General features: G+C 38.5%; 1 protein-coding gene across 2 annotated transcripts; it reads right to left on the reverse strand.

The window, feature by feature from the left end:
- Positions 1-594: 594 nt before the first annotated feature.
- On the reverse strand, positions 595-16,214 carry LOC127763995 (THO complex subunit 2). Of its 2 annotated transcripts, XM_052288810.1 has the most exons (34): positions 15,950-16,213; positions 15,700-15,825; positions 14,677-14,718; positions 14,487-14,546; positions 14,322-14,384; positions 14,044-14,124; positions 13,503-13,577; positions 13,365-13,412; positions 13,197-13,265; positions 12,917-13,050; positions 12,239-12,314; positions 11,329-11,519; positions 11,108-11,188; positions 10,757-10,955; positions 10,103-10,291; positions 9,941-10,021; positions 9,729-9,848; positions 8,461-8,520; positions 8,208-8,335; positions 7,964-8,060; positions 7,750-7,881; positions 7,570-7,673; positions 6,991-7,168; positions 6,730-6,881; positions 5,689-6,295; positions 5,493-5,597; positions 4,604-4,759; positions 4,453-4,533; positions 4,273-4,348; positions 3,926-4,191; positions 3,536-3,766; positions 2,714-3,430; positions 2,217-2,506; positions 595-1,022 (listed from the first exon to the last, which is right to left on the reverse strand). In XM_052288810.1, exons 1-34 carry the CDS (start codon positions 16,097-16,099, stop codon positions 953-955), a joined length of 5,235 nt encoding a protein of 1,744 aa, XP_052144770.1. In that variant the 5' UTR covers positions 16,100-16,213; the 3' UTR covers positions 595-952. The 2 variants fall into 2 exon arrangements, with proteins under 2 accessions (XP_052144770.1, XP_052144762.1); XM_052288802.1 differs by having other exon boundaries at positions 2,714-3,766; positions 15,950-16,214.

A 16,214-nucleotide genomic window follows, 5' to 3' on the forward strand; every position in this document is an offset into this window, starting at 1 on the left:
TTAGCGTAGTCATTATATGTTATAGATGTTCTATTACCGTAAATACGTCCACCCGCGGTAAATTGAGCCAAGCTCACTTTGCGATATAAGTTGAATTATAGTAGAATCCAAAGGCGAAAATTAGACCCGAAAATTTTATTCCCGAGTGATATTTCTGGTGCCAAACAGCCAATTATGTTAACCTAAATGCCATGTAATAAACATGCTAACCCATGAAATACTTCAGGATGTCAGACACTAATAGACAGGGGCAGACACAGATTCAGTAATGGCTCAATTACCACATAATTGCTTGATCACTTCTCTCGCAATAAAAAAAAAACTCAAAATTTACCTCGTAGACAGCTATTTCGTATAGAAAAAATGCAGGGAAAACACACTATGAACAATAGCAGAAACAAAACCACAACAGCATGCAAGGAACGAGTGAAATTATAATGGCGAAAACTAACAGGAACACCGCTCACGTACAAAAATAGGATCATGCACACATTGTTAACTGTAGTATGTACAACCGTGCAAGCCTGTTGTCCCCTAGCATTATTCCTACACAGTGCAAAAATTGCAATCAAAATTCTTCCTACAACGAACATATCTGCGGTTAGTAGAGTTACATAATAGCTGGACGGCGAACAGCTCATCCAAGTTTACATCACAAGATCAAAGGTTAGGCCATTAAGTCTGTACTCTGCATTCCAAATTGTTCAAACAACAGAATACATAAGAGTTAAACAAATGTCATGTATCCACAACTTCTGTTCGTGTTACGCGATAGGACCAAACTGCACCTTCAATCAAGGTATTTCGAAAAATTCTGTGCAGCATGTACCTCTGAATGGCCTGTTAATACGATGAAATATGTGATGTTGTACATTGCTGATCATGTGCTTCTTTGTAAAGCTCAGGAGAATTCATGACTTGTTTTGCATCTAACAAAATTCCAACAATTATCCTACTTCCGGTGCTTCCTTTTAGTTTCCGTTCTTGATCGCTTTTCCTCTTCCCATTCTCTCTCATGTACTCTGCAGTTTAAACAAGCTTAATCAGGAATAGGCAATTTAACAAAGAGCAAGCATAAAAAAGGATATTTACCATAAATTACAGCTCAAGCAGAGATATTACATCACATTAAATGGTATGCGCGATTTAAAAAAGATATGTAGCAGGCACTCTTTTGTTAAGTGGCAACTGGCAAGCTGCATAATATATTTAGTAATGTGTTCTTATATAGTATGATTTAATATAGCATCAAAGATTACCACCATATAGGTCATAAATCTAAATATCCAGTTATCTACAAAAATGAAACAAAAATTTATGAACCATCAATTCATGGCAACGCATTACTCTAAAACTGTCTATATCGAACAGTAGACACCCATAAACAGAAGAATTTGTGTATAGGTGTCTTTATCTGATGTGCCAAATGTAGAAAGGTTAACAGGAGGGATCTGAATGGAGTTCCTATATGAAACAAATCGACATTATAAAATGATAAAAAAAAACCTTTTAGATGATGACAAACAATGTGGTGCACACAATCATACTAGGGCATCCACATAAATATCTCATCGATCAGCAACACAGCATATGCCACACAGAAGTAGGGTTTTAGAGTTCAGTGGTTGCAACATGGTATATGCATTTGGGAAGGTGCACTTCCCTTTCTACGTTCCTTAATAGGCCTAATAACTAAATATATATTCTCTCCGTCCCAAAATATAACAACTTTTAGCCCTCAGGATTCGTCCCAAAATATAACAACTTCTCCACCAACATTTTCTTCCTAACCAATTACAACCCTCCACCATTCACTTTTCCAACCTACCTCCACTACTCATCCAATCACAACCCTCCACCATTCACTTCTACCTACTTTCTTAATAACCGTGTCAAACTCTAAAACTTCTTATATTATGGGACGGAGGGAATAGCATTATAGGATCTATCTTCCAGTCCCTAAGAATATGTGATCTATGTTTCCTAAAAGAGCCAAAAGGAATAATTGTGTCCACGGCAGTTAGTTTTAAGGGAGAATGGTAAAAATATAAGACTTGAAGCTTTGCGCTATGAATAAAAAATGATCCTTCCAGCAAATTCATTATGTGGTTCACATAACTTTAGAATATATGCACTGAAACAGTAATGTAATGTTGCAAATTGTACGAAGATGTGCTATGCTTATTTGGAGAGAATATATTATTTCCTAAACTTACTGGTCAGCTTCTCTACGACTTGTCTTACTCGAGTCCTTTCCATGTATTCTAGGAAGGTCATCAGCATGGGATATCCGATGCTGTGAAATTGCCCCCTTTCGTTCTCGCTCTCGTGTTTCAAACACTTGTGAGCTACTGGTTCCATGACTGGGAAGCTGTGGAGCAGAAGGTGCGTATTCCCCAGCTTCTAAACCAGACTGATCTCTCTTGATCTTTCGCCGTTTGGAAGCACTATTTGGATCACTTTCATCCTTCACAATACTACTTTTGTCCCTATCCCAGTCATCTACCTGTAAAAACAACAAAGCGTTAGCAAGAAAATCAAGTATGCTCTTGGGAAGCCTTCATGCACACTAGTTTGAAGCCAAATCATTCGAGTGATATAGCTTTCAAGTGACAACGACAAGTACTTAGTACAACACGATCATTTTATGAAACCGAACAAGAGCAAAGAGTGGTCACAAATAACAGAAGATGGAGATGATTAACACATTTACCTTGCTTGACGAAACATCCCTATCTTCACGCTTTCTGTCCCGAATATCTTCCTCTCTCCGGTGCTTTCCATCATCCTGCAGCGACGCAGCATTGTCCTCCAAGTGCCACTTTTCTTTATCATCACGCCTAGGAGATGATCGTTGGTTATGCCTAGTACTACCACCCCTTCGATCGGTATCTTCATCTCTCCTGTTACCAACTGATTGGGGTACAAAACTTGCTGGAAGGGGTGGAGGTGGTGGCAAGCTTTGTCCTCGGAACCGTTCATCAGAAGGATGTGCACGATCTATGGATGGTTCAGCATGCTTAACTTTATTTCTCTCCTCCTTATTCCTGTCTTCTCTTCCTTTATCAGGAGCTCTATCTGTCCCTCTTTCTTGCATTCTTTCAATAGAACGCTCTCTCCTTTCCAATGATTTGTCTGTTGGTCTCTCGATGTCTTCCCCTCGACGCCTCTCAGTTCGATCTGCTTTTTCTCTAGGATCCCGGTCATATTTGTCATCAGCCTTTTCTTTTGATTTCTCTGGCCTACTTAGGATTTGTTCCTCGCTAGCACTCTTCTCATGATCCATGGAACGAAATTTATCTACCAATCGCGAGTCCAAATTTTTGTCCTTGTCAGTGTGTTCTGTGAAGTCACCATCCCGGCCTTCACTCTCTCCTTTCCTCCGTTTAGTTCCTCTATCTTGTTCTTCAGTAGGAACAAACCTCTTTTGCTGTTTCATATTAGAGTCAATCAAGTCAGTAGATTCACCAGAGGAATTAGCTGCTCCACCAGTATGTGTAGCCAACAGTGTTGATTTTTGGGAGGATGCTGATACCTTCCGTGGAGCCATATGTAAGTTACCATTGCTAGCAGCCAAAGAATTACTGGTGGTATCTTGCACACCATCAGCAGCCTGAGACAATACTTCTTTATCAACAGGAACAGAGGAGCCTTGTTGAGTAACACCTCTGTTTGTAGATTTCCCAGATTTTGTATCTTCCTTTACCATATCATGCTTAGATACCTTGCCAGCATTGTGTGCCACACGCTTTTGGGGCACCCTTGTCTGTTGTAGCAAAAACAATTAGAAGTTGATTGACAGGATAAATGCGTAGCATTAAATTGCTCAATGCTTTGCATCCAAACAAAATAAAGCAGCATAAATTACCCTAGTTATACAATAGTTTAAATCATTTATACGATAAACAGGTAAAAAAATACGTACCTCAGATTCTGCAGTAGGCTTTGAAACCTTAACTCCCTCATCAGATAGAAGTTTGGGAGGTTCATCAGAACCTCGTATAACCCCTGAAACTTTTCCTTGTGCAGAAGAAGATGGCATTTGGTTATCAGATCCATTTGTAGCCAAGACATTTTTCTTTTGTTGAGCATCAGGCTTCATGGCAGCTTCTGACCGTTCATGCCTACCCTCAATGGATTTTGCACGAACACTCTGATCTTTTGCTGTCAAAGGATCTGCTGATTGATTTCCTACAGGAGATCCAAAAATTATTCATCCTTTAACCTAATGATTTCAACCAAAGATGTGCACCTTTTGTATGTTCTATTTACCAGGCACAATTTTTGCTGGCCCTTGCTTAAGATCAAGGAGACCCATGCCGAACTCTTCTTCAGATAGCCATGAACTCTGCATAAGATCCAGCATACCACATGTACATATCATGACTATAAAATCAGGTGCCTCCTAGTAGGCTGAATAAATAATTACAAAGGTGTAGCACAATATTTTACCTTGCGGGCTGCCAAAGCAGCAGCTACACCAGTTGCCAGAACTTTCAGATCTTCCCTTTCATCCCCCTTCAGCTTAGCAACCTGGTAAAAAGTACTGGTGAGGAAGTCTGACAAAAGAGCAGAAATAATACCGACTACTATTGGTACTTACACGTTTCTCAAGATTGACTCCACTTTTGCGTATCACAGGAAAAATGCTAGATATCTTTGTGAGCACAATAAGGGCGTTTCTGATTTCCATGTATTCTTTTGATTCCATGCACTGGTTCAGCACCTTAGTTATTCTTCCACTCCACTTCCAATGAACCTGTCAGACAAAACATATTACATACAGAAAATGGCAAAGTGAATTATGACTAATATTTTGCATGTTGGCTCATTTTTTTTCTCATGATTTTGGAGGTGCAAATGAAGATGCAGAAAAATCAGAGAAGACCAGTCCACATGCTGCATCATGCATAAGCTCCCGAGTTTGGAATCAATAAGTTTCTGGTGCATATTTTGCAAATTTAGCCAATAACTACTCCATAGGAAAATCATTCAACAGGTATCAGAAAACATATGATTTAGGTTGAATGAGGGCAAGTTCTTATAATCGAAGAACTCAATGCCTTCAAAATTTTCCAAACAAACCTCATCCAGTTACTCACAATGAGAGGTACAATGTTAGCATCTAAACATGGTTTTGCCATTGACGAACCACATTGGATTATTTACTGAAACTGAAAACTTTTTTTTTGTTTTTTGCATATGTACAGCCAAGGGCCCAGGGAGCACAATCTGGAACTTCCACGGATTACCATATGACCACATCCCATACTGGGGTTCCATGTCATTGCCCACTTGTCTTAATATGAAAGACACCACTGCAAGTATTAGCCCTACAGTTTGCTATCTTTTAATGGTCTATAAACAAACCAAGATCTTTTTGTTAGATGTGTTGTATAACTAGCTGTGTATAATTGGAACTTGGAGGTGACAAAACATACAGAAAAAAATAATTATGCCATGTATAACTGCAAGGAGTGAGTGTAGCATACTCGAACAAACTGGCTATAAGATACACGCTGGCTATTTGGATATCTGATGTACACAGCGAAACCTGGCTTATTTCCACATTCACGCTCATATAAAGATTCATCGCTCTGCAAAAGGTGACGTGAATAGAAGCATTAAAAAACCAGCAAAAAAACTATCCAATAAAACTATGGTTGAAAGAATGTGGCAACCAAATACCTTCCAACGGTAGGCCATCTTCAGTGTCTCATGAAGAAACCTTCCCAGCCTGCCAGCCTCATACTCTGTGCAGCAACAAATCATTGGCTGTAGAGTTTTGCAGATGAAAACATCGATATGATTCACCGTGTTGAAAAATGGAGTCTCGAGTGAGTGCAGTGTTTGGACAAACATAGCACAATACACAGCATCTTGCATGCTAAAAACACAGCGAGGGAATATGCAGCGCTGGAAAAATTCCATGTTGATCTTCAGAGCATCTGGACTGGAATTTAACCACTTAACCTTTTCACGACCTAGCCTTTGGAGCACTGATGCAATGTGTTGTTGGTGCTTATGTGATTCATTGTTCAATTTGTCAAGCAAATCTTGGATTCTCTCCTTGTCCTTCTTGCGTCGTGAGATTGCAATACTAGAGTTATCCGAATTATCTTCCAGTTGTTTAAGATTTTCATGCAGCTTCTTTATTTCTGCATCGTAACGATCTTTGGGGAAATGAAGATCATATAGTGTTAACCCCCAGAAAGTAGCATATAAATCAGGTGATAAACCATTCCAGGTTTTTGCTGGGAAAGTGTTCCGGACTGTGCTAAGAAGATCAGACCACCTGCACCAAAACAGAATACATTGAGTATGTAAAATACCATTATATGCCAAATAAGAGAAATGTGTGAACTACAGTTGACCAAGGAGGATTCACAAGTTAAAACTTATATAAGGACTACGGTACAGTTACTACAAACTAGTTCTTACCAACCTTCCAGGGACCCCAAGGTCATCCATTGTCTCGCTTTAACCTTTTTCATTCTTATTATGTCTACGCTTCTAGTGAGGTTAATAATCATTTATTGAAAGATGTGGACTGAATCTTGTGTGTAAGCCAGTAACACAGAAGTTGAAAATAAAACAAAATGTAGTGTATGCATCACTTTAGGTCATATGATATTAAAGGATTGTGGTTTATGGTATAATGTGAATTACAATCTCTACACTGAGTAAAAGGCCATCAAACTCATCAATAGATGTTCATAAAATACTTACATGATTGACTTATGAGATGTGTCAGGATGCAATATCAGATCATCACATGATACAGACTCCCCTTCTTCATTGTCATCCAAAGGCCAACAGGTGTCACCTCCATTAGTGCTTTTGAAAAGTCTCATCACAGGTCGGTATATAAGAAAAGCAACCTAGATTGAAGTGAAAGTATTAGTACGCTCACTCAAGTAGAGGTGAAACAAATAATAGGATAATCCCATGCACAAAAACAATTGAGGCACATGGTAAGGAGTGTATTACGTCAGGCTCGATATGATACTTATTAATCAGATCTTCCAGCGGAGGTATTAGTTGAACGTAAGTTGTTGGAGTTACTGCAGTTGAAAGAAACTCAACATACTGAAGTAGTATTCCATGGCACCGATCAAACTGCTCACTGACCATTTTGATATATGTGGCATCAGCATTAATTATAATCCTGAGAAAATAGCAAGACCAAGTTTAAATATTGATACCAAAAGTAAAGGTTGGATATGACAATCACCAGGACAAACACATGAAGTTATACAGCAATCGCACAATTAAAAATAATAAAGGATTAGTCATTTGATGCTCTCTTGGCATATTATCAGCATCTGAAACAAAATATTTCCAAAGATTTTGGTACATATCTTGTTAGTATGTCATGCCATTTATATTACAATCATTGTATTGCATAATTATGACAGACTTAAGTCCACCTTAGTTGAGGGCAAAAGGGAAATGGAGTCAATTTGTGCCCACCAGGGTTCAAAAAACAGGTAATAACTAATGAGCAGCGTATGGGCAGGACAACAAAGAATTGCAGACGATGTTCCAAGATGTTAAATAAAACCTTACTTGGATCGATGCTGAGCAATAAGCAGTAAAAGGGGAATGGCAAGTTTAGGTTCTTCTTTTGGAAGCAAAGAATCCCTCAATTTGTTTGTAGACTTGGTCAGAACCTACAAAATAAAATATATTTCTTTAGTGAATGGACTTCAACATGGCATTGCGAATGAAGAAATGTTGCCTCATGACCTTAGAATTTCTTGTTGATCCAAATAGTGATGAAGCTTGAAGCCGCAATGTTTCACTCCCTGCCATAGCATCAACCTGCTCCTCAGTCATGTTCTCAGTGTATTGCACATTTGCCATTTGCTGAATGAGTTCCTGCAGGAGTGATCATATTAGACTTCAGACACATACAATTCCAAGGTAGCAAGGGGAAGCTTGACAGTAGCCAGTAGTAGACCTCGAGTACAACAAGCTCAATGCCTGTGTCTTTCTTCAGCTGATTAACAAGGTACTGAAAAAGGCTTCTTAGCTCCACCGAATGATGCTTCTTGCACCTGTTAAAATGTATTGGTTCAAAAAAGAGTTCATCAGCAGTGATGGCATGCTTGCACAACAATAAAAACATAATAATCCTGTTACTGAGAAAGGAAAGACATAATGTGTGAAAATGCAGCATGTATAGTTCAGGAGTTAATACATACAGGTGCCCCCAAAATGATGCAAGACACTGAAGCCAATCAGATAGATTAAGACCATCATCTTTAAGTTTCTCACGGCCACCTTGAGCCAAGCGTTCAATTACAATATATTGCAAGATGTCAAACTCCAGCTGCAACAAAGCAAACAAGAAAATGCTATAAACAGAACCCATAGAAACCAGAATGTACATAGATAAAATAAAATGACACAAGTAACACAAAGTCACAAAGCATACAGCACAAACATGGCATATACCTGAGTCAAGTATTTAAAAGCATCGACAACTGGAGTTATCATGTCCCTATATGCTTCAACCTGAAAGTTGTGAGATGTATTATAGAGGAGAAAAAATAGAGGCACAAAAAATGATAAAAAAATAATCAGGAATTTCTGGAATAAAGCAATTATAATAAATCCCATCCAAAAAAAGAGCAACAAGGGATATCAAGGGTGTGTTCTTTTATGATGGTTGGGAACACTTCCCCCTAAAACGGAGCGACGAATTAACGCATGATTAATTAAATATTAGCTAAAAAACTTGAAAAATGGATTAATATGATTTTTAGAAACAACTTTCCTATATAACTTTTTTTTTGCAAAAAAAAAAGGGCACAATTTAGCAGTTTGGGAAGCATGCGCGCAGAAAACGATTGAGTAGAAGCTAGGAAAGGGGAGAAAAGAACACCGTAAGGTGAACTTCCAAAATCACTAGATATAGATTAACCCAATAAAAAGATCTCTGTTCCTTTGGAAAAATTAACTCCTAAAAAAGTTTGGTGGCATAGTTACAAACTTACAATCAATAACGATTGTGCTAATTCACAGAGACTAACATGAAAGAGTTCAAAATGTCCCCCTCTGGAAGGGAATTATTTGAGGGGTCCAGTGCATACCAACAGTATGAGATTATCATAGACCTAGAAATGTCACTGCTAAGAGGGCAATTGTCAAAGTAAGAGCATCTAATGCACAACGAGCTAGTGAAGGGTGCCAATGCTAGAAGTTCGCATTTGCTAATCACAGGTTGTTGGTGTAAAAAAAATTGTGGGGATAAATGCAGTTAGGATTAAGCTGTAAGAAGATGTGGCATGGGTCAGCTAGCTCCAAACCAGAGAAGTAAAAAAGGAACAAGGAGGAATAAATCATTTACTAAAATAAGTAAATCACAACAGTCGCCGGTCTAATGGAAGTAGTTACATCTCATGTTTCCAAAGAAAAACATTGTGTTTAACTGCAATGTTATATACATATTTTGAATAACTTTATCCCAAGTACTCCCCCCGATTCATATTATAAGTCACTTTGACTTTTTCCTAGTTAAACTTTTTTAAGTTTGACCAAGTTTATAGAAAAATTTAGCAACATTTAAAACACCAAATCAGTTTCATTAAACCTAACATTGAATATATTTTGGTAATATGTTTTGTTTCACTACTTTAAGTTTGACCAGAAAAAAAGACAAAGCTACTTATAATATGAAATGGAGGGAGTAGCAACTATATGCACTTGTTCATTCAAGATACCTGTTGGATAATTGTCCGAAGTACTGTCATTGGATTTGCATGGGCAAGTTTAGCCACCATGCGGCCAAGTTGCTTCAGATTTTCCTTAGCAAGCCGCTTTAAGAGCCTTCTGGTATCCAACTAATCAAAAAAATAAGGACAGTTAATTGACAGGTGAAGATAAAATTATAGGGGAAACATAAGAAAACTCAGTCATGGAATAAATAATCAACCTTTGCAGTTTGCCTTGCAGCAAGGACAATTGGGTTTTGTTCGGTATCCTTCTCCCATTCACCATATAAGCGATAACGGGTCTAAAAATGAGTGGCACAATTGTAAAACATTGTTTACAAATGAATTGGGCAAATAAACAAACTATGAACAATACTACGAACCTCATAAGGAAGAAGAGAAAGAACTCCCCATATCTCCATATCAACAGCAGGATTTGCAGGTATAAGCTGCAATGATGGTAGCAAGCACGATCCAAGTGCTTCTTCAATTCGCGAGTCTGGAGACATTACACCTGCTGTACGGATTGACTCTTTTGCTGACAGATGGTACGCTTTAAGTACTCTGCAAACCTGTAGTTAACATGGAGAATGCTACATTAGGTAAAACATGCAACAACTTGTTAATAGATACTCCAGGTGATACTGCATAATGGAAACATTTAATAATAGGATAGTTCGTTTGAATATGCAACAACTTGTCAATAGAACCCATTTGCACTATAAGCTACAAGACATTATAAATTATCTGTAGTAGTTAAGCAACAAGAACGGTGTTTTTTACTTATTGAATTATTACAACAATGCAAGCCAGAAAACAAAAATCTGGTCACAAGCCTCATGGCAACCATAAAACCATTGATTGGATAAAAGAACTCATGATAACTAGTTTACACAAATTTTTAACAACGCAAGACAAATAATACATGTGATAGGGGTATTAGAGAAAATCTCCAGTCAAAAACAGAAGCCGGAAGCATGTCATGTTCAAGCATGAACTGCTATGAGAATATTAGCAGAGAAAATAAACAACACTACCTTCTGAAATAATTGTGTGTTACGATGAAGGTATGGTCCACAAGCAGAAAGCATTTGGAAAAACTCTTTCGGCGGATCAACCGAAAAACTTTGTGAAGAGGAAGGTGATGTGTCCATCATATAAACAGGGTTACGAGGCATCTTATAATGTGTTTGGAAAATTATATCATAGACTGAAGAAATACTCCTTTCGATAAGTCTGCATGAACAAAAAAACAAAATTGAATAATATTAACCAGGGAATGTGTTGTAATACAAGGGCATATGTATCAAGCACCATCATATGCCCTGTTTGCAGAGAACTACAAGTAATGTTGAGGCTGCTTGCATATGCAGAGAAAGTTGACAAACCTAAATAAACTATCACAAATTTCAACATGCTCAACAGGATTTAGGCGTGCAAGACGCTCAAAGAGGAGTTGTGCATGATCCCTGCCAAACAATGGTAGAATTCAGTTACCAAAAGTATAATAAGTACGAAAAAGGATAGATGTATTAACTGCTAAATGCAATTATATATTTAACCAAATAGCAAGCAGACAAAATAAATTGATGGAACACATGAACATTACCAATCATGAACTGACAGGAAACCAAGAAGAAGTCCAAGTTTCTGGTTCTTTTCAATCTCAGGGGCTCGCTCATCAATTATATCATTTTCCATCTCCAATGCTGTGTACAAATCAATAGTTATTTCTTGCTTCTCGTCATCCATAAGGTCCTTCCCAGTGGCAGCAAGATTTATTTTGCCTATATTACTAGCCTGGAATTAAGAAAGAGAGGGCTAAGTTCCAGAAATTGCAAAATACACCACAACCATTAAAGTGCTGAAGTACAAAGAAACAAATCCTGATTATTTTCAATTACAGAACCATTTAACCTGATAGATTCTGAAATGACTTCACCGGAATGTATGAACAAATTTGCATGCTCAACTTGAAATTTTTCAGCTACAAAAAAATAAAGTTCCGCCATTCCACAACCAAAGTTGTTTTGCTACATAAGGGTTACATCTTGTTAACAGAAGGTACCTATATTTAAAGATAAATACCCATACACCACAATAAAGCCTACATCTACATATCTGTCAATCCAAAATGCTACTTTCGATTTTATTCCCCACACATTCATTTTGCATATATCCTCTAATCCCTGTACCCCCAGATCGTTTTTTTATCCTAATCCCAAAGGTTATGCATTATCATGGTGTTATTTCCTGCATATACAGAATCATGATTTACAACATTGTCTTTCTTCCTCTTTTAAAACAGTGGGATTTAATTTTGTTACATAGCAAAATTGCAAAATAAAAAGAAGGGGAGGGGGGGGCTTGGTGTCGCACTATCAATTGAATTTGTACTTTTATCATTTCGAGTTTAATACTGTAATGAGATGGCATACATACAACTTTCTTTCACAATGCCTGGATATAGCAAATATTTCCAAAAACATGAACTTCAGGAGGACAAAATGAATATTAACCTCATCGATTTTCCTCGTGACGAAGGAGTCAAAATGCTCAAATGCCTCATCATCATTTGGAAGTAAATGAGCATAGCTGCAATACAATTCAGATATAAGTCATGACTCATGAGAGTTGGAGTTGAAAGGCCATTCCCAAGCAGATATATTGTGTCAAAAAAAAGTCATGCTCATATAGTGTAGTAGGAATCAGGAACGTAAAAACAATCCATAACTAGAAACCATGATTGCACCAGTAGCCGCACTAATACATTATGAGCAATCATAATGATAAATTGATAACTTGAAACCATAATCAGTGTAACCTTTAACACACCAGTAGCTGTACTAATACATTTTGAGCAAAATCGATAATGGTAGAGTGCCACACAGAATCAGAGGAAATTAAAAAAATTCTTGTTATTAAAGAACAGGAGCCAATGTAAAGAGTTAACACTGAAGAAAAAGTAGAGTCCAAAGTTGGAGAGTAAATCCCAATACGAAGGCATTAATTACATTCATACATTAATTTACATGGACATAAACCTTATTAGAGGATGTATGTGTTTTTTTTAAAAAAAAAGTGTGCTTAAAGCATAGTAGATATTTTTATAAAGAATACAAATTGCAGATTTTGTTTTGGGTGATGTCTAACATCACTGTAACCATCAGGAAGTCAAGGAGATTTAGTAAACTTACAGGCTATCAAGGTCAATAAAACCAGATTTGACCAACAAAGCTGCTATCCGGAAAAGCCCAGGTGGAACAGTGCTGTTGACATCCAATCGTTGGTAATATTGGAACTTGAACCCCAATATTTGAGCAGCATGGGACTGCAATAAAAGGAAGTAGTAAAATAGGCTGAAATATTGTATGAAGTATGCTAATAATCTTTAGAGGAGGTTTACATTATTATATTAAAAGGAATATAACCATATGAAGTATGAAGTATACTCTATGAAGTATGATAAAGGAATACCTTAGGGAAAAGAGGTATAAGCTGACAAAAGATGGTATTATCCGGATAGAGCTCAAAACATTCCAGAACCTAGCAGAATACAAGAATAACATCAAAACATGCTTTCGGTAACACGCTTTCACACAGTACAATGCATAACAAAAAAGTGGACAGCAAATCAAAACTCACAATATCAAACACACGATTTGGGTCCAGGTCAAAATGCCCAATCAATGACTGCCATAAAAAACATAATGTTATATCACAAAGATGCTCAAATGCTTAAATAACAGTACAGGAGGAAGAAAGGAATATTCTAGAGCACACCTTTATAATGCTCATAGTAACTGAAGAAGAATTTTGACAAGCCAAATCTGAACCAATTTGACAAAGGAGGGTTACCTGAACAATCCAGAAGCAAATATGATAAGAAGGTTAAAAACAACGGAACTTCAGTAAATCATCACAGAAATTAACTGAAGATGTGTCAAAAAAAAATCCAAGTGTGCCTTCTAGTGGAACATGTGTCAAAAAAATTGCTGCAAAAGAATAGGGATACTGTGCTATCCACTATTTTCTGATCCAACTAGACTGTTTTAGATCAGTTACAAATTGAACATCAAAACAAACTAATTTATTTGTAGATACCTCATGAACTATAACCTGTATAACTAAGGTCAAACAATAATTAGGTCGTTTAAGGGAGTGTAGAAACTGGACACACACCAAACACAGTTTTCTAGATTCTGTTACTCCTTTCAAACAGCGTGCAGAAAATATAGTGGTTCTGATTTCTGAAGTTTCCTAAGAAAATACTCAGTTCATCATAAGAACAAACATAAGAGGTTTGGCGGATAGAAATACGTACCAATTTGGCGTAGCCCTCACTTTCCTCTCTTAAAAGGTTGAATTTAGTTTGCTGATAAAGGAGACGTGTGTTGACCCTGACCTATAACCAATAATTGAAGCAGACATATAGTAAATGAATAGATAAAGAAAAAAAAGTTGACACAAAATTTAGGAGGAGAGTAGTGTTCATGAACCACTGCTGGAAACTATAGGCATTAATAGTAACCCGAATGAACACCAAAATGATAGAAGCATTCGCTAAAAGAATATCCATTGTATTATTATGTGAAAGCATACCTCCTTAGCCTTCAAATCCTGCCCCTTTGACTTACTCAGTTCAACCTCCCAGAGGAACTCTTCCTTCAAGCATGAAAGCACAGTAAATAGAGATAGCTTGCGTCAGTCTTGAAATTAGTAGCAACAAACATGCGGTGCCCTAGTGCAACAGAAAACAACACTTACCTCGCATCGCTCTTGAAGGAGCCTAGGCGCAATCAATGACGACTCCACAAATGATTTGGTCTACAAGGAAGAGCATTCAGATGGGAATTACTGAACACTACAATGCAAACGAAATGAGAGAAAAGAAAGAAAGTTTTATTTGCATTACTAATATTATGAACAAGTTAAGAGCATCCTAAAGGGTTGTTACCATTTTGACAAGACGGCTGCGATATTCACCAGAGATTGTAACCTGCACATAGATAAGTCAGCTCAACTACTAAGGCGACATTCAATCATTCCAAAAAATATATGAGTACAAAAATTTCAGGGGTAAAGCAGAGCTGCATAGTTCTGAAAAGGATACATCTCAAACTTTAGTCCTCACAAATAATAAAGAATGGCCAAGGGATGAAGGCCGTATAGATATAGCAAGGGAAACATAAGGAGTGGAAGGATAGGAGCAAAAGACTGAAAGGAAGAAAGCATTTGCACTTGTGGAATAACAAAAGTACTTAGCTGCATCTTAATGACTCCATCTCTTTTGGTATATAACAAGATCAGTTCAATTTTGCTCTAGTAACTGATCAAGATTCAAGATATATAGTGCAATACATGATGAACATGAGCAGTCCTTTTGGAATATTGTTGTTTGCTTTCCACATAATCTCATCGAAGATCTACACTATCACTGCAAAGAGAGGGGATACGCTGCTAGCTATAATGCACGTTCATATGTAAAAGTGCTTAAAGCTAAGATATATTTGGGCTATCTGTGAACATCCGAAGCGTATTCCTTGACTCTCAAACCATTATAGTGCCCTTCGTATTCCTTGACTCTCAAACCATTATAGTGCCCGTTTCTGTTCTTCCAAGCACTGGTACTTTCATGTTCACCAGTAAGACCATGGATATGGTAAGTTCCTGCACTAACTTCAGTGGAATACCTTTTTTCCATGGCATCGACTCAAAACCTAACCATGGCTACTACATCCTAGCAAGAAACTACTATCATCAAAATCAGTAACATCATAATTCAAACAGATTGTCAATTCAGCCGGCACAACAAGTAGCGTATGCACTATAAAGTGACCAATTCAACACAGTCTTGCATGGAGAGTAACTCCCATCAATCTCGAATTCTCACATATTGACTAGATCAAATTCACTCAACTGAACAACTGGAAGCTCACCGAGCCCCGTGCGGCAACCAAAGGAGTTGAGTATCACTTACATCCTGCCCTAGGTGGGCGATGATGTCGGCGAGTACTGAGCCGACCTCCCCTCGCTGCGCCTCCTCCACAAACTCCACCGAGTCCAGAGCCACCCGGCACTTCTGCGGCGGCAGGTCCCCCCGCACCTGCGCAAGCCCAACGCACCCAGTCAGCACCCGAGAACCAAAACCAGATCAAACCCAGCTCGCCGAGCGCGAAACCTAATCACGCGGCGGCGGCGAGGGCCGAGGAGCTAGCGGGGGAGCTCACCACCGCCCAGCAGAGCTCGTAGAGGAAGCGCGCCATGGGGACCGGATCGGGGACGCGGAAGGCGGCGGCGGCGGCGGGCTGGCCCTTCCACTCGCGGAGGCACTCCTCCGTGACGTGCTTGTAGTCGGGCGCCTGGAGAGGGGGCGACATGGCGGCGTGGGGGGCAGCGACGGGGTTAGGGTTTTGGGGAATTTAGGGTTTCATGTGAGGGGAGGAGGAAGGGGAGGGGGAGAAGGAGCGGAGGCGGCGGCGGCGGCGGCGGCGG

Source organism: Oryza glaberrima, chromosome 1, assembly GCF_000147395.1.
Source record: "Oryza glaberrima chromosome 1, OglaRS2, whole genome shotgun sequence".
Lineage (NCBI taxonomy): Eukaryota > Viridiplantae > Streptophyta > Magnoliopsida > Poales > Poaceae > Oryza > Oryza glaberrima.